Source organism: Daucus carota, chromosome 5 (assembly GCF_001625215.2).
Source record: "Daucus carota subsp. sativus chromosome 5, DH1 v3.0, whole genome shotgun sequence".
Lineage (NCBI taxonomy): Eukaryota > Viridiplantae > Streptophyta > Magnoliopsida > Apiales > Apiaceae > Daucus > Daucus carota.
The window spans coordinates 31,885,468-31,903,641 of record NC_030385.2 but is presented as its reverse complement, the minus strand read 5'-3'; the positions used below and the strand labels follow the sequence as shown (position 1 = coordinate 31,903,641).

The window sequence follows — 18,174 nt, the reverse complement described above, 5'->3', positions numbered from 1 at the left end:
ATCTACTTGCTGTTAATCAATCCTGATTTAAGTAAGATCGGCAAATAATAAAAAATAATAGAAATTTAACAAAATATATAATTGATTTTTAATATATATAATAAAGATGAATTTTAATAATATTTTATAATAAATATAAACGAATTCGAGCTCGAAGTTGGGTCAAATTCTAGAATTCAAAACAGTAATCTTTGCTAAACTCTAGAATATACCGTACTTATATATATTTTTTGTATTTAAGTAATTACCTAAATATGTGTGTCAGTTCAACACTCTGACATTATATATTTTATAAAAAGTAAAATTATCCTCAAAGAAACACATCAAATGGATAGTATGATCCAAATATGGTGTTAAAATTATATTTTGTCAGTTCAACACTCTGACATTATATATTTTATAAAAAGTAAAATTATCCTCAAAGAAACACATCAAATGGATAGTATGATCTAAATATGGTGTTAAAATTATATTTTGATATAATTTTTACGTTAAATTTGATAATTTTTCATCATTTTGACAATACGCTTATTTTTATTAACAAAATAAATCTATTCTTTTCACATCATAAATAAATTATTTTGATGTAAATTAAAATAATAATGAATTGAATGATATGATTTTGACGCTAAAATTAAAAATTAATTTATTTTAAATTGCAAGCATGTTTTTCTAGATTATTTAAAATTACATTCACCATTTTTGTTTTTCTTACAGCTGACACTCCCTTGATCGTTACCATTCTGGCCTTCCCATAAAACCTAGCTAAGAGCAACGGCGCATTTTTTGTCGGAAGCAACCTCTCTTTGATTATCAGTACGCGCACGGAAGCCAATGTCATGCCTAGTCCGCCGAGCCGTTTTGAATCTCCGATCAAACCTCACCGGAACTCGTCACCTCTGGACTGCCGGTTCTAACGCCACCGGACTCTATGGTTTTCATCAATTGAAGTCTCCTCAAGGCTTTCAACGTTTCGTCGACGATGCTATCGAAAGGTAAACAAATAAACCTAATTGTACCAGTGTAATTGTCTGATTTTAAAAGTTGTTAATTACACCATGATAATGATTTTGTTAAAATTTGTTGATAACATTATGTTTTCCACAAGCAAGTAAACCAATTATATCCAGCGTTTTAGTCGGGGTGACGGTCAGAGTCAGTACTCGAAAATAAATGCTTAGTAGTGAATTTCTTAGAACTAATCTCGATAGACAATTAAAAACTCAGAATTATGGATAGTAAACAGCACGTCCTGGCCAATGCTGATGTGGAACTTTCTCTTTTAACTTTGTAAGTTTGGATTGTAATTTTTAATGTTAGGTCAGGGGAACTTGTTGATTACATAGCTGGAATGCCATCTTCGAAAGAAATTTTGCAGGCGATGGACGAGATATCGGATACAGTAGGTTTCAAGTTTTCAAACTGCACGCTCTATGTATTACCACATTGTTATATGTACAGACATCTGTTGACTTACAAAATTTTTGGCTAACAAAATCCGCAAGTTTCATCATTGATTTCTGTAATTAGCGAATTTTTGTAATATTATGTATGAACATGGCGAACCTTTTTACGTATGAATATGTGAACCAACCTGTATGAACTCTAATTTTTATGCTTAGATCATATCTTAAATTTTTCTTTATTTTGTGTATCATGTATAATTTTGTTTTAGTACAAACGTCACGAGGTTATGCTTTATGGGCCTGTATACTACTAAGTAATCTCTCCATCCCAAATTAGATGAACTAAATGACTTTGGGCACACATGTTTAGGTGCATTGATTATATAGTTTCGTAATTTTTTTTTTTTAAATTTTCTTTTTGTAAATAAAATTTTTGATACTTTAACTTTTATATATAGCAAAATTTTTCAAAAATAATTTACGTAACTATGTGGTCAATGCACCTAAACATTTGTGCCCAAATTCAACTAGCTCGTCTAATATGGGATGGAGGGAGTATATAAAAAATTGTTAGATAGTACAATTGTGGTGTAATTATATTTTATCTATAAATTAATTTTCTAAACCTCTTCATCTAAACTAGCTATATATTGTGCCTTACCGATTTGTTGCGTAATATTTAGAATTTTTAAACTTAACTATTTATGTTAACTACTTAACTTACTTGCAGTTCTTATGAACTGTTTAATATACTGTGTTAGAGATCCTTTATATTTTTACCCAACTATATTGTTTAACCCAGTTATGATAATAGATAATATCACATATTTTTCTTTTAAACTCCCATCTTCTATTATATCATTTGTTTATGGAAATATCATGTCAAGCAAAGTTAGCCAAAAACCGAAGACACTGACCTACTACAACAGCTCTTCAGTTTGGTTTTTTTATAGTATAATATAGGTATATTCGAGTGTTTATATGTAATGGTTGATTGTATCTTTGTGCTTCTAGGTCTGTACGGTTCTTGATTCTACAACACTCTGCAGGCAAACTCATCCGGACAGGTTACTCATAGTTGTTAAGTGCCTCCTTTGTGTTTGTCATGTAATTTTTGTGAAGTTTACTGTATCGTGAGTATTTTTTCGACATTTATTTTCTTACAGGGAATTTGTTCAAGAGGCAACAAAGGCATCAATGAGAATGAACGAATATCTACATGTGAGGTGACTAAAGATAGGTTTGGCATTTCAATAATTCTAGGTTAAAGAATAAGGTTATTCTATATGTTTATAGTATGAGCTGTTTTTGGTCTTGTCTATGATGGATGATGCCAGTTTTTATTTTCATCTTTCAATATTTGCCTATACCAATTTTTATAATGTAATAATCCCAATTAATAAATGATTATTTTGCTTGTCAACAACACTTCGTAATGTACTATTGGTTTTACTGAAAATACCCTAGACAGCTCATGCCTAATCTGCTATTTTAACTTAAAATTATCTATTTACAATCATGGTTGTACAGTTATGAATGGTCAGCAGGCGTGTAGCATCATTTTTTTCTGGCCTCTATCCTGCAGTTACTAAACACGAACCGGAACCTATACAATGCTGTGGCAAAAGCTGAGCAAGATAAATCTCTGCCTACTGAGGAAGATAAGAGGGCTGCCTATCACCTGCGGTTTGACTTTGAGAAGGGTGGAGTTCATCTATGTAGTGGTAATTATTTTTACTTGCAGTCGTTCTAGTATTTGCATGTTATGAATTTTATCTTTTGGACTAATGTTTACTTATTTGCTTCCAGACAAATTGGATAGAGTTAACAAGCTAAATGGGGATATTGCTCAACTCTGTATGGAGTAAGTGATAACCTTTACTGTTTCACTACATTGATTGATTGTGAAAGATTTATACTTAAAACAAATAATCACTTTTCCTCTTTTTTATTAATTGGACTCTTCATTAGTGAATGCTTATGTCATTAGTAAATATAAAGTCGCAGAAGTTTTAGTCATTTTGACTGAATCTATGTCCTATTTAGTTGAAGTTTAGTCATTTACATACAAATGTGTTTCATTTATATTCCTTTTGCAGAGACGATAGCATATGTGCAGTTGTGTGATTTGCATGCTTATATTCAGTTTGTGGCTGTCCAGGTTTAGTGAAAATATAGACAATGATCCAGGTCATGTGGACGTTCCAGCGTCAGTTATACCAAAACATCTGCACCATCTAGTGAAACCAATCAAAAGATACAAATCATTGGGGTCCACCAGTAGACACAAGGAGAAGGAATTTCGGATAGTTACTGAGCAGAATACTCTGCACTCAATTCTGCAACATGTACCTGATGATAAGGTTCTCATTAGTTGCTTTTTGTCTGACATAACTAGTGGTTTTACTTGTCAAATGTCTTGAGACCTCATTCTTCCTTATCCTTTTTTTGTCTAAATTGTGAGCCCCCCCCCCTCAAAAAATAAAAAAAAATAAAAATCCCCCTTTTAAATTGCTAACTTACTGAATAACACCTAATTTCGGAAATAGGCAATCTGGTGGTGATGATTTCAGTACGATTCATTGTTTTCCTTGTTATCAACATTTTTTCTTTGTTTTATCTGTTCTTTCCCAGGTTAGGAAGATTGCATACGCCCGAGGAAATTCTGTCCCACATGCAAACCTTGCTGTTCTCGATAAGCTCATAGCTGCCCGCCATGAGCTTGCTCAGGTGAGTAACACATAATATATTATGAAGTCAGATGAATACTCGTAACAATATTTTTTTTAATGGTTACATACATATACTGATTTTTAGTATTGATAGAATAATTCATTTTGTTTAGAAACATTTTTTGCCTTTACGGTTCTCAGGCCTAGCAATCAAGCATAGTGTATTTATATTATTGCTTGGGCGCTCTGTGGAATCTGGTTTCTCTATTTTCCTGTGCAGAGACACCTTTGTTACTGGTATAGAATACATTTAAAACATAGATTATTTCAAATAAAGACCATTCCAATTTCCAAGTATCAGGTTATGTCCTTTTTAAGAAATCCTGTATGTGTTAGATTGTAATCAAGGCTGCTGTTTAGAAATATAAATTGAAATTTATGGATATTTGAAAACTTCAAAAGAAAAACATCTCAAGTGATTAAGTTAACGGAATCGTTAGTTACTTAGTTGCCTGTCCTTACTCGGAGGAACTATTAAGATATTGCGTGGAAGTGCAACTATATGGACATAAAATCAGGCTGCTGTTTGGAATTATGCATTATATTTTATGGAAAAGAAATTGAAACCTTGTCTGCTAATTAGGTTAATGATAGATTAGTTGCGTATCCTTCTTCTGTGAGAAGGTATTAATTGTAACGACATTGAACGCAAGCACAATTCTAGATGTATAATACCTGGGAAGCTTGGGTGCAACAGTTATGGACTGCACCGCTCACTGGATTCATGGGGGATACGGGATGAGGATACGAGGTGGGCATTTTTGTTCATTTTCCAGTCAAACTAGAAAAGCCAGGAGTTGTATCCCTAATTTCAGTTTTGAGCCCTAATTGGAATACACATACATATCGAGGGAGAAGGTCTCAGCTCCGACCACCATCTCTGCTCCGATGTGTGTGTCGTGTATTAGTGTATGTATATATGCATCTCGGGAGGGTGATTTTTGTTGACTTATTATTTTAGTTTGAATTTTCAGAATTAATTGTCAGTTAGTTTATATATTTAGGTATTATTAAGTGATTTTGCATGAACTAGTGTACAAATTATGTCTTTTACTTTTGAAGACTTAAGTTTGGTGAACTTATGTATTTGACTATTTCGTTTAATTTGAGTATTACTTCTCCATTTTGTTAAGCAGTTATATATATATATATATATATATATATATATATATATATATATATAGGTAGCGCTCAAGAGAGAACCACTCCTTAAAATAGAACCATAGAACCACTAGAGTCCTGCTGCAGAACCCTAAATTTTAAATAGATTTTTAGGATCTAAATTTAAATGCATGTTTTTTTCATGTTTTTTCATCGTTTTGTTTGTTCAAAAATAATTTAAAAATCGAATTTTCTATGGTGTGCCCAAGGGCACACAATAGTCACTAACATCCATGAGAATACTAGCTTTTGATTGGTGGATGGATAATAAATGTAAATGGTCCCCCTGCATTCACATCAATTCCACCAATCAAAACAAGCCATTTTCATGAAAGTTGGTGCTTATTGTGTGCCCTTGGGCACACATTAGAAAGACCGTTTAAAAATATAATCCATAGATATTGACATTTTTTTTGTGAAGTTCTACTGCAGAAGCCCAACTAATACTTAAGTTCTGCTGCAGAACCCTTACCTAATAAGGTAAGGGTTCTATGGTTCTTTCTCTAATGGTTCTCTCTGGAACATGACCCATATATATATATATATTATATTATATTATATTATATATATAATATTTTTAATATTTTAATATTTGCTGAATCCCCCTGCACGAGCATGAATATCCCCATATTCTTTAATTTCCCGAATTCAAGTATTCTCGCACCCGCACCCGCACTTATGCTTCCTAGCATAATACTAGTCTTTTCAGTTGCGTGTCTATGCACTATGCAGAAATGTCAGATAAGTCATGATTTCAGGTAATGGAATTTTGCAGATTGTCGGCTATAAATCGTATGCGGAATATTGTATGCAGTTGAATTTGTCTTCGAGCCCTAATGCTGTTTTTAATTTTCTTCTTGAGATGAGCGAAATGGTGAGGCCCATGGCCGATGAGGTATTATTTTCTGAACTACTTTAATGCAAAACCTCGCTCTCTCTATATATCTGCCTTGAAACCTTTTTACATCTCTTGAGACTAAAGTGTACCTGAAAATTTTTCAGGAGTTCGAGGCTATCTGGAATTTTAAAAAAGAAAAATTCGGTCAAGATTGTGGAGATCTAGAGCCGTGGGATGAGACCTATTTGACAGGATTGATGAAATCTTCTGCTTCCGAGTTGGACTTCTCTGTTAGTTTTCTTCTTCTCACGTGTTCACATGATATTTCAATTTTTTAATTCATCTTTTGGGGAGGGAAAAATATTATATATATATATATATATATATATATATATATATATGTCGCGCTCAAGAGAGAACCAGTCCTTAAAATAGAACCATAGAACCACTAAGGTTCTGCTGCAGAACCCTAAATTTTAAATAGATTTTTAGGATCTAAATCTAAATACATGTTTTTTTTCATGTTTTTTCATCGTTGTATGTGTTCAAAAATAATTTTAAAATATAATATATAGATATTGTCATTTTTTTGCATGTGAAGTTCTGCTGCAGAACTCTAACTAATACTTAAGTTCGGCTGCAGAACCCTACCTAATAAGGTAAGGGTTCTATGGTTCTCTCTCTAATGGTTCTCTCTTGAATATGACCCTATATATATATATATATATATATATATATATATGCTATTTTGCTCCTTTTGGGATGTAGGTTGTATCGTCATACTTCCCTTTGTCACACTTTTGGGATGCAGGTTGTATCGTCATATTTCCCTTTGTCACAATGTATTGAGGGCCTGAAAGTGTTAGCCGAGTCTTTATTTGGTATGACATTTCGTAGTATCCCTGTAGCACCTGGTGAGACATGGCATCCAGATGTGCTGAAAATGTCTCTATATCATCCAGATGAGGTATGGATGACTAATTAATTTTTGTTAAAAGTATATTGTAATGTGTTTCTCTTACCGAACACAGTAGAAGTTATCTTGTTCTTTGAATGGAAATCTCCAATTTTAATACCTTGTTTATTATCTGTAAGACTTTGTTGCAGTGTAAACAATAAGTAGCTCTAATTATTAAATGAGAGGATTCAACATTAAAAAAAGCTTAAGTCGTCTTTTGATAGGAAAAAAGCAAAAAAAAAAGGGCCAACTTATGTTTGGGGTCATGTATAAAGTATAATCTTTTATTATATTGAATGGAAACTCATTAATTCTTGTAGTACATCTAAAAAGCAATTGCGAATTGTGGGGAGTGGGGTAAACAAAATTTGGTTTTTGATTTCCTTCATTATATTGTGTGTGGGTCATATCGTTACTTGGATTTTGATAATTGGCAACAATTTTTGAAGTTCACAGCCAGAAACTTACAGGGGCTTTGTCAAAATCTCTTTCATTATTTTGTTATTACCATTACCCAGCAGGGCTGGCAATTTCAGGTAGTGGGTCGGGTTCGTGTCGGGTCAACATTGTCGGGTAGTATTTTTAACCCAACCCGAACCCGGCCCGAAAATTTAATGGGTACAGGTACCTAACCCGAACACGACTCGATTATATTTCGGGTTACCCGACACGACCCAAAATGTTTCGTTTCGTGTCCAACCCAACACGACCCGCTATTAATACAATTCACTGGAAATAGCCATAAATCATGTAATTCAGAGGAGAAATTGCCATATTTTCACAGGAGCTTAAATTTCATTACACACATATAGAAATTGTTCAAACATTCATAATTAAATTTCATAAAAAAAATTACAACTTGAATACAAATAAGTGGAAATTCAACTTGAATGTCACAAGGAAGTGGAAATCTGCTGTCTGCAATTTAATTTAGCTTGAAAGCTGGACTGCACCAGTGCCCCTCCTTACCAGTCACCTCCATTCACATATAAAGCATACTCTGCAATTCTGCATTCAAGGACAATTACATAATTTCGGAGCATTTAAAGCAATACACATAATTATATTCATTAATATAGTACTCTGTGAATCAACACTACAACAACAGACTAGTGTAATCAAGATGCCTGATAAAGTAATCTAATTAAATATTAGTAAATTGCTCTAACTAGTATACAAGAAAGAAGACTAGAATTGCAGCAAAATAATATCACTATTACAGTAAATAGAATTCCTAATTTGAAAACAAGTCACAATAAATAGATTATCTAGTCTATAACTGTTAATAATAAATCAGAAATTATTCATCATGTTATAATAAGAAGTCTGAAGTTGAGGCTAATATTTTAGCTTATGTTAAGGCTGCTCAGAAGTGCATGAAATGGATCCAATACAAAAGTAAAAACAGGACAGATTTGTTTCTTTCTTAATCAATGCACAAATAGTTATGCTTGTACAGATAGTACGCTAACCTGAGAATACATCATGATTAAGTATTATTTGACTTTTCTTTGTTAAGGTCTACATCCATGATATCTTCAGTAAGTTCTTCTAGCTTCAACTTTGCAACAGCTACAATAAAAAACAGATATTATGCAAGTCAGATAACATTCAACTAAAAAAATATAGTAACAAACTGACATGGTACTTGCCTTTTTCTCCGTATAGCCAATCTCTTGTACACACAATTGCTTCTGCTGTATCCGGCAAAAAAGAACTCCGATATTATTCGAGTATACGGCCACCTGCACTAAAAGTAGCTTCCGATGCCACAGTAGATATCAGGATACTCAGTATGTCACGAGCCATTGCAGATAACTCCGGATACCTAAACTCGTTACCTTTCCAAAAATCCAAAATGTTTAAATTGACTTTTCTATCAATTTTTGGCTCTTCCAAGTACAACTCCAGTTGGGTTTTTCTAGCACACTGAACAGACTCCTCATTTTCAAATTCATCAAGATCCTATTTAATTACAAAAAATATATATCAAATCAGACCAAATACAAGACTACAGCCTACTGAAATTTATTTAGCAATTTAGTTGAATTACCTTGAAAACGTCTCGGCCTTCATTAGCATACAAAATATCTGCCCTGCTTTGTTTTTTACTTGATGATGGTTGCTCACTTGTTATAGCAGTAGAAGCATACTCATCAAAAAGCGAGAACAATTTCTCCTTGGGATTATCAAATTGGAAGGAATTCGCACCATAGAACTTTTTGTAGAAAAAATCAACACTACTAAGCTTATATCTAGGATCAAGAATGCAAGAAATTGCCAAAATAGTGCTGAAATCAGCCCAATACTTTTTGAACTTCTCGTACATTTTAAGTGCCATAATCCTTATAAACTCATCATTATCTTCCAATTTATCCTTTAAAGTCAAATGAGCTATAGGCACCACCGGAAAATACAAATTCGAAGTAGGATAACTACTTCCCGAGAATATTTGTGTGATCTCATAAAATACACTCAAGAACTTGCATATTTTCTCAGCTATATACCAATCATCTAAACTAGGACACAAAGATGCAAAGTTCGGGTCAACAAGAGCCATATGACAAAATGCTTGGCGATAATAAATTGCACTATCGAGCAACATCTTGTCTTAGACCTTTTTTGGCAACAATTCCTATGTTTTTCATACACTCCCTAAACTTCAATTTCCTTGCATCGGATGCTTTCAAATATTTAATACTATCTCTAATCTCATCAATGCCTTCAGGGATGACTTTTAAAACATCTTGCACAACAAGATTTAAAATATGTGCACAACAACGAACATGCACATAATTACCCTTGGAAATAAGCAAATTTCGCACATTTAATTGAGAAATCAGCAAGTTGATAAAACGAGCATTGGAGCTTGCATTGTCCAAAGTCATTGTAAAAAACTTTTTCTCAATGCCCCAATCTAAGAAGAGCGAATATATTTTCTCACACAAATTAACACCGGTATGGGGAGGGGAATGATAGAAAAATTCAGTATTCTTTTTTGTAGATGCCAATCCTTATCAATAAAATGTGCAGTCAATGACAAATACCCATCAGTAACAATGGAAGTCCATAAATCAGATGTAAAACAGATTCAACCGGGGGCTGATTGTAACATAAACTTCATTCTTTCTTTTTCTCTAGCATAAGTCTTAAGTACATCAGCCTTGCACGTATTTCTTGAAATTGTTTGCACTTAATTATTCAAATAATAGTGTAGTGCTCTAAAACCCTCATATTCCACAAACTGAAATGGTTCCTCATGCATGATAATAGCAGCAACAAGTAATTCTCTATATCTCTCTTAGCTAAATTTAGGAGTTGCTAAATTTAAACATGAACTTTCACGGGTTATTAGCATCTGACCAATGTCTCTAGTATCTCTCCTAACACATTTTTCTATATGCTTATGAAGATTACCGGTACCAAAAGTACTAGGACAAGCATAGGTTGTACCACATTTTTTACACTTACATCGCTGTTTTTTGTTTGGTGGTATCAGTGGAAGCATCTCAAAATGGTCCCAAACATCAGATTTAAGTCGCATTCTACTCTGCGTGCTACTGGTTTCAACGCTTACATTCCCGTCTGGAGGTGCTTTCTTGGACTTCTACCTCCACCACATCATCTTCAATTTCTTGATTCAATTCCATGTTTTCGCTGCCACTTTCCATCTGCATCAATAAGACAGTAAATAGGATTAAATAATCGAATCCAGTGGAGAGTTCGAGTGAAACTTACCAAATACGAATCCAGTGGAGAAGGCGACTGGGCGAGTGAGAGTTCGAGTGGAGGGAGAGTTTTTGAGAGTGAAAAACTAAATCAGATATGAATCCATTTGAGAGACTCAAATCGGAGTGAAGAGGGAGTGAGAGGGGAGGAGATTCGAAAAGAGAGGGATGGTTTTTGATTTGGAATTGGAAGGCGAGAGTCTGAGAGATTTAGGGTTGAGAGGGATGAAGGCGGCCGCTCATATCTGTAAAAAGAAAGAAAATCAATAAGTATCTGTAGGGTTGTATGATGTATGTTAAGTATAAGCTTTAATATATAATATTTAATTTATATAATATATATATATATATACATACATACATACATATATATATATATATAGATACATATATATACATATATATAGATATATAGATACATACATATATATATATATATACATACACACACACACACATATATATATATATGCAGGTTAATTTCGGGTTACCCGAACCCGACCCGATTTTTCGGGTCAATTTTGGGTCAACCCGAAATCGACCCGAACCCGAAATACCCTGACCCGAATTCGTATTTTGCGGGTCGAATTCGTGTCGGGTTATCGGGTCGTGTCTGAAATTGCCAGCCCTATTACCCAGTATACTATTTGAGAATTTACTATTCCGTATTTTGTAATTTAGTTTTTCAAGTGGTCAATTAAACCCATTTGCTTGAAATTTTTGCTACTTTTGAATCGACAAACAAGTGAAGGATTAGAAAGAGATGAGATGTATGGACCTGTATCCATGCTCTATTGAGAACCAGCTAAGTTTGTTACATAATGACTTTTCGGATTTCTAGCTGAAAAGTTAAATATTTTGTTTAATGCAAATGAACATTTATAAACCATATAAATATGATAGAGTAATGCTCATCACTCAAGCCTGTTCACGAGTCATGTTCATAAACATTATAAGCAAGACTGTTCATGAGCTTTTGGTCCGAACTTCACCGCACTTATGATTGGCTCGTTAGTGAACCGAGATGTGTTGATGCTCCATTCATTAGAAAAAAAGACGAGTTTTAAACAATCTTGTTAAAAGAGTCTCCAAACTCTCAACTCATTTGTCATCCTATCTATGTGTGAACCCTGAAAATTATTTTTTAAAGGTTTTTTTTTGACTGATCTGTTGTACCGTTGTCTATCAGGGCGACTTGGGGTACTTGTACCTTGATCTGACTTCAAGGAAGGGCAAGTATCCTGGCTGTGCACATTATACCATAAAAGGGGGTCGCAGGATCTCGGAATCAGACTATCAACTTCCGGTATGTGAAAGTTGTTTAACATGTCTTTATTCAATATTTTGTTCACCTCAATTATGTATTAAATATATGCCTATATATGGAACACAGTAAACAATTGGTGCCCAAGTCCAAAGCTATCTACAACAGCATTTCCTAGCCAACACCTTGACATCAACACAGTGATGTAATTGCACAAGGCATTGGTGTGACTTAGGAGTGCTTAATTTATTTATCATGAAGGGAAATTCACATAGATGAAGAGCATGGTTTTTGGAAGATGAATGTAACAAAGAATTAATATAATTATTTGTATATATTATACGTTATTAGTTATTAATTCGCGAAAAATTAATTATAACTTATTAATTTTTCAGTTAAATCAAATATATTATTAGGAGCATTTTAGATAATTGTAGTAGAACAATAAAGGAATTGTGTCACTTGGTTAATTATGGTAGTAGACATAGATAAGGGACTTAAATTTCTTTTCAATAAGAAATTATTTGGCTTTCAAGTTATAGTTTATCCATATATACTATTATTAAATAGACGATGAATATTGAATTATTAATTATTGTATGAATTTGAGGATTTATATGGGACTGCACGACTTTACCTCTCTATAACTACTTTCTCAGCAAGTTAGCTTCTTTCTCTGTTATACAGTGCTATTCTCTGCTATTCCTTGTCTTTTACTTGCTAGTCTACTCATTCTATAACAGAAAAACAAAAACTTTTACATGTCTAAAGTCAAGAATCACTGTTCCTGACATCATCTATATCTACTTCCATAGTTAATTAAAGAAAATCCTTTTACTATTCTACTGCAATAAGCTAGAATGTTTCTTATAATATGCCTACTTATATAACTAACATACCTAATTAATTGCAATTGTTTTATTCACAAATAATATTGTATGATATAAACAGATTAATTTTATAAAACTCCTCGCTCCACATCACCTTTTCTCATTTTAGTTGCTTGCATGTATTTTAACCTTCTATTAATCATATTTGATGTTAGTACTCTATTATTTTATATGATGGTGTTCATTTCCCATGAAGTATTCAGTGTTTTATGCATGTTAACATATATATATATAGAGGTTAGGGCCAATGTTCACTTTTGTAGGTAAAGTATATTGTTCAATATCGTACAGGTAAAGTATATGGTTATTCTTTTATCTAATTATTAACCTTGTTCAGTATTATTGTGTAGGTTGTAGCCCTTGTATGCAATTTTTCAGAATCACGTAATTCATCAACAGTAAGGCTAAGCCACTCAGAAGTAGAAACCCTATTTCATGAATTTGGACATGCCCTACATTCGTTGCTTTCAAGAACAGTAAGATGCTGAAACTTTAAAATTATTTCATTTATGTTGACTTTCATCTGATACCGTGCTAATTTCCTGCTGCAGGATTACCAACATTTTTCAGGCACAAGAGTAGCATTTGATCTTGCTGAAACACCTTCAAATTTATTTGAGTAAGTAGCATGCTACGAGATGAATGCAAACTTTTTTTGGTACATGGAAACAATGACATTTTGTATGTGTTAAAACATTAGAGTGATATGTTTTTAATGATTTTTTGTTGAAAATCGGCTATATCTAACTATCCATTTATACTATATGCATGCAGTTGTGTCTCCCTTTATATACTACAATTTTTTCAATGTAAAAGCATATTTTGCTTTTTATATGCAGGTACTATGCTTGGGATTACCGGGTGTTGAGGACATTTTCAAAACACTATTCAACTGGTGAACCTATACCTGAGAAATTGGTGGAGGCGCTGCATCGAGCCAGAAAAATGTTTGCTGCAACTGAGTTGCAACGCCAGGTTCTTTCTGGAAGAATGAAGACTACAATTATTATTTATTATAATTTTTTGTTTTTCACATCTTAAGAACAACCTATTCTGACTTTTTTTTTTAAAATTTATCACTAGATTTTTTATGCAATGGTTGACCAAAAATTTTTCGGGGAAGAATTGTCTGTTCCAAAGGATACAGTTGCTATTTTTAGGGATTTAAAGATGCAACATACAAGCTGGAAGCATATGGAGGGCACACATTGGCACACGCGATTTACCCACCTACTAAATTATGGGGCAGGTAACTTTATTTTCTTATTTAACAGTCAGTTGTAAGTTTGATGTATAATTATCCTATCAGAGGTTCAACATAATATATTTGACATGATATCTAAGCTCTGAGACTAGAAGGTAGAAAATGTTGGATCATTTCGAATTTTGCTTAATAATCATGCTGCAACTTGGAGAGTTATTTCTAAATCTTGAATTAGCATCTTAGTAAGCTTATATAAATATATGTGTGTGTGTGTGTGTTTTGTGTCATACATTCTTCGTCCATTTGCAACGCATCTGTGGTTATCTGCGAGTGAAAAGAGAGGAAATATAGTTAGGAAATACAATTCTATCCATTGTCGTGATTAGTAGTACTTAAATTAATAAAATGATAATTTAATAAATTATTAAATTATTTTAAACAGCATGATTATTATCTTAGTCACAACAACCTCCATCGTTAATAGGATTTGTTACTTATTATCTCCGACTATAATTGGATTACATGAATTGTCTGTGTGCGAAGCATGGACAATATTACTAGTGTAGATAAGAGCTTAAGAGAGAGATGGCGGATTATGTGTATTTTGTGTGTGCAACACAAGGCCTCCTTTTAAAAAAACTATATATATATATATATATATATATATATATATATATATATATATCATTTGATGAGAAATAAAAAGGAATATTGAAAATTCGAGTGGCTGAAGCTGAACCAGCTACTTTCGAGGCAATTGCTCAAATACCAAACCACTAAAATACAAACCAAGAGAAACTATACCTAAATGACATCACCCACCCCCTATATGTCATCACCCACCTAGGGCCCACCCTCGCCCCCACTCAATCCACCTCGGGTCCGCTAGGGCTTTGCCAAGGCTCCGCACAGGCCCTAGACAGGCTCTACACAGCCTTAACTCTTAAGAGCTAAAACTTGGCCCCGCCCCGACCCTACTAGGCCCCACTTAGACCCCATCTAGGCCCATCTCGGGGTCGATCCCCGGTCCTAAAACTATTCCCATACTTAATCTCATTGGCTTGTATTTAGTTTGTATTGGAGTAGGACCCTAATATAGGGTGCTCCTCCATTACAAACCTCTCTTAGAATAAAAACTAAAAACCAAAATAAAAAACTTATAAATCACATCGAAATATATCAAATACGGTATGGAAATTAATTGTTGGGAGATGAAGAAAAACACAGTGAAGTCAGATTTCAAAAAAAGTGAACTGATTAACGGGAAAAATCAAATTAAAAACGGAGGGATTTTGTGGAATCATGTGTGGGAGGGTACAAGTTTATTGTGTGGTGAATTCTAGGGGGCCATTAGATTAGATTGATCTAATGGCTTAAATTAGTTTGTAGTTTGTATTTTACTTTTGGTTATAGTTGTGTATCTTATGATATCTTATTTTATCTTGTTTTATAATGCCTGCCTGATTTTAATCTTTCTTCATGTTAATCAAACAATATAGTGTTGAGAAATCTAACTTTTTAAGCTGTCCTAGGAATAAATACAATGTTATTTCTTGTATTTGTTGAGAATTGGGCCCGTAAATTCCCTTGAGCCCATTTGAGTAACATTTAAAATAGGATTAATTGTCAAACTCACAACTGAAGTCGACAAAAGATATCAACTTCATCATTGAACTCCACGAGGTCTCACTTGGCTAACTAAACGGATTTGACGGTATCAAAATCATCACCGCCGTTAATATTTTTTAAAAAAGTAACGGATAGTTAAACGGAGATACACCAGGGTGGGTGATGTGGCATAGTAATAAAAAAAGACCGTAGATAATATAAAGAAAGGAAATAAAAACAAAGAAAATAGAAAGAAAGAAACAAAAAACTCACTTATAGTTACACTGGTTACAAATATGTCGATCCATTCGCACAGAGATTCATATCGAAGGAGAATAGTCATCAGCAGAGAAGAACCCTAATCCTCAAATCAAGCCTAATCAACACTCATCTTCATTTATTTCCAAATATTTTGTTGCATTTTTCTCATTTATTATCAATTGCATACATTAGCAAAGTTAAAGTTAAGATGCAAAAAAATAAAAAATACATACATTTATTTTCATGTCTTTCTTTGGTACAAATAACCCCAAAAAGATTACAACAATTAATGTTAAACTATAAAGATTCAGACTAACCACATATGTCCTGCCAGCGGTCATTCCTCATGCCATCTGTCATTCAACCCATGCTTCCGCTAGTCTTTTTAACGGCGGTAATGATTTTGATACCATCAAATCAGTTTAGTGAGCCAAGTGTTATCCCGTAGAGATCAGTGATGAAGTTGATATTTTTTGTCGATTTCAGTGATAAGTTTGATAATTAACCCATTTAAAATATTTCTATGATTTCAACTAATCAAAAAAAAAAACTCAAAATTAAAATTCAAGTTATGTTTTGTTTGAATGAATTTTTTGTATTTATGTGGGTTACTAATAACAAATAGAATAAATTAAAAATCATAATTTGTGCATGTGTCCCATCAACTAAATTCACAACTATGAAATAAGTTATTCAAAAAGTGCTTACCACTTATTTTTTAAAGTTTTAAGTACCTTTTTTACTTATTACAAAAACCTACAAGTTTTTACTTTAAAGTTCAAATTAAAACTGAGTTGCTTAAAGGAAATCAGAAGAACCTCCTGGACATCCTTAGAATCACGATTTTGGCCCCTTGACGACCATGGACCAAATAACTCCTTTTCGCTAATTATATTTAGGATAGCTAATTTTACATGGGATAGGATAATTGTATTAAGAACTATTATCGAATCAGATTAGCTTCAATGTGCTAGTATTGGCCCTAACAATTTAAATAAAGCAACATTCCACCTTTAGTTCAAATATATGACTGTTTATATCCCTGATTTATTTGTTATTTGACGGGGATCTGTTAAAGTTAGTTGATAACATATTAAAATTTGAAATATCTGACCCTAACTGAATATTTGAATGTATACTATCTTAAAATGTTTAGGTTATTATACCTACTTATATGCCAAGTGCTTTGCTGCAACCATATGGCAAAAAATATGCAAGGATGATCCGCTATCACGTGCCACCGGGTCTGCAATTAGAATGAGATTATTGCAGCATGGTGGAGCCAAAGACCCAGCAGATCTGTTGAATGACCTTGCAGGTGATGGAATTTTGTCAAAGTTTGGTGGGGATGTTGTTCCTGATGTAAGTAGTCTATATGGTGAACTGGGATTGCGGAAGAGGTAACATTAAGGCAAGAGCCATCTGTAACAACTTTTATAGCAACATTAATCTGTTATATGTAGTCTGTTATTGTATCAACAGATAGGATGTAGGTAGATATTAACGATTTTGAATAATTATTCTTTTTACAACTGAAAGCATAATTCTAACTGGATAAAAGAAAATGTATTTCCATGTAGTTTTAGAGAATATATTTCATTGTAGATGTTACAAAATTTCAATTCTTCCTGTAAAAAAGCCATTTGCCAAAAAAATCCTATGGAAAATTAAACAAACCTGCTCCATTCTTTTATTCCATGAAGTTTATACTTTGTTATCGAGTACCTACATGTGCTATTATCTTTAAAAAAACAGTTGATGCTTAACGATTATTTATCACCCCTTTAATTTTTCTTTCATCAATCAGAAGTTGTTCAGGTAAAAGGAAGTATGTATTCGAGCTTCGTGGATGTTAAAAATCATTACAAGTCAAAAAAGGCAGTGCCTCATTTATGAAAAGTTAATTTATCTACAAGTTTTACCTCACATAATTTAGTTTTTTGTAAGTTCGAAACATTAACAATTTTGGATGAATTAATCGGCCTTGGGTACCTTAGTAAAAGCCTGTGATGCTAGACGATGGTCCCGGTACAGATCGAAGCGGGTTCTTCCAGGCGGGGCAACTTTGAATAGGAATATAAAAAGTGAAGAAAAGAATTACGAAGAATTTACCAAGAGAACTAT

At 33.2% G+C, this 18,174-nt stretch overlaps 1 protein-coding gene across 5 annotated transcripts; it reads left to right on the top strand.

The window, feature by feature from the left end:
• Positions 1-709: 709 nt before the first annotated feature.
• Positions 710-17,629, top strand: LOC108223767 (mitochondrial intermediate peptidase, mitochondrial). Of its 5 annotated transcripts, none has more exons than XM_017398178.2 (17): positions 710-995; positions 1,321-1,402; positions 2,421-2,473; positions 2,573-2,627; positions 2,992-3,130; positions 3,216-3,270; positions 3,568-3,769; positions 4,041-4,136; positions 6,075-6,194; positions 6,302-6,427; positions 6,949-7,104; positions 12,013-12,129; positions 13,328-13,453; positions 13,529-13,596; positions 13,817-13,952; positions 14,061-14,226; positions 17,207-17,629. In XM_017398178.2, exons 1-17 carry the CDS (start codon positions 835-837, stop codon positions 17,452-17,454), a joined length of 2,106 nt encoding a protein of 701 aa, XP_017253667.1. In that variant the 5' UTR covers positions 710-834; the 3' UTR covers positions 17,455-17,629. The 5 variants fall into 5 exon arrangements, with proteins under 5 accessions (XP_017253667.1, XP_063949399.1, XP_063949400.1 ...); XM_064093329.1 differs by having other exon boundaries at positions 2,421-2,486; positions 2,573-2,632; XM_064093330.1 differs by having other exon boundaries at positions 833-995; positions 1,326-1,402; positions 2,421-2,486; positions 2,573-2,632.
• The last annotated feature ends 545 nt before the right edge of the window (positions 17,630-18,174 follow it).

What these genes read in the sequence shown, in the direction of transcription:
- LOC108223767 (XM_064093329.1), top strand. Translation starts at nt 835, where the DNA reads ATGTCATGCCTAGTCCGCCGAGCCGTTTTGAATCTCCGATCAAACCTC. An exon ending in GTCGACGATGCTATCGAAAG is followed by an intron (nt 996 to 1,320) that starts GTAAACAAATAA and finishes TTTTAATGTTAG; the next exon opens with GTCAGGGGAACTTGTTGATT. An exon ending in CTTCCGAGTTGGACTTCTCT is followed by an intron (nt 6,428 to 6,948) that starts GTTAGTTTTCTT and finishes TTTGGGATGCAG; the next exon opens with GTTGTATCGTCATATTTCCC.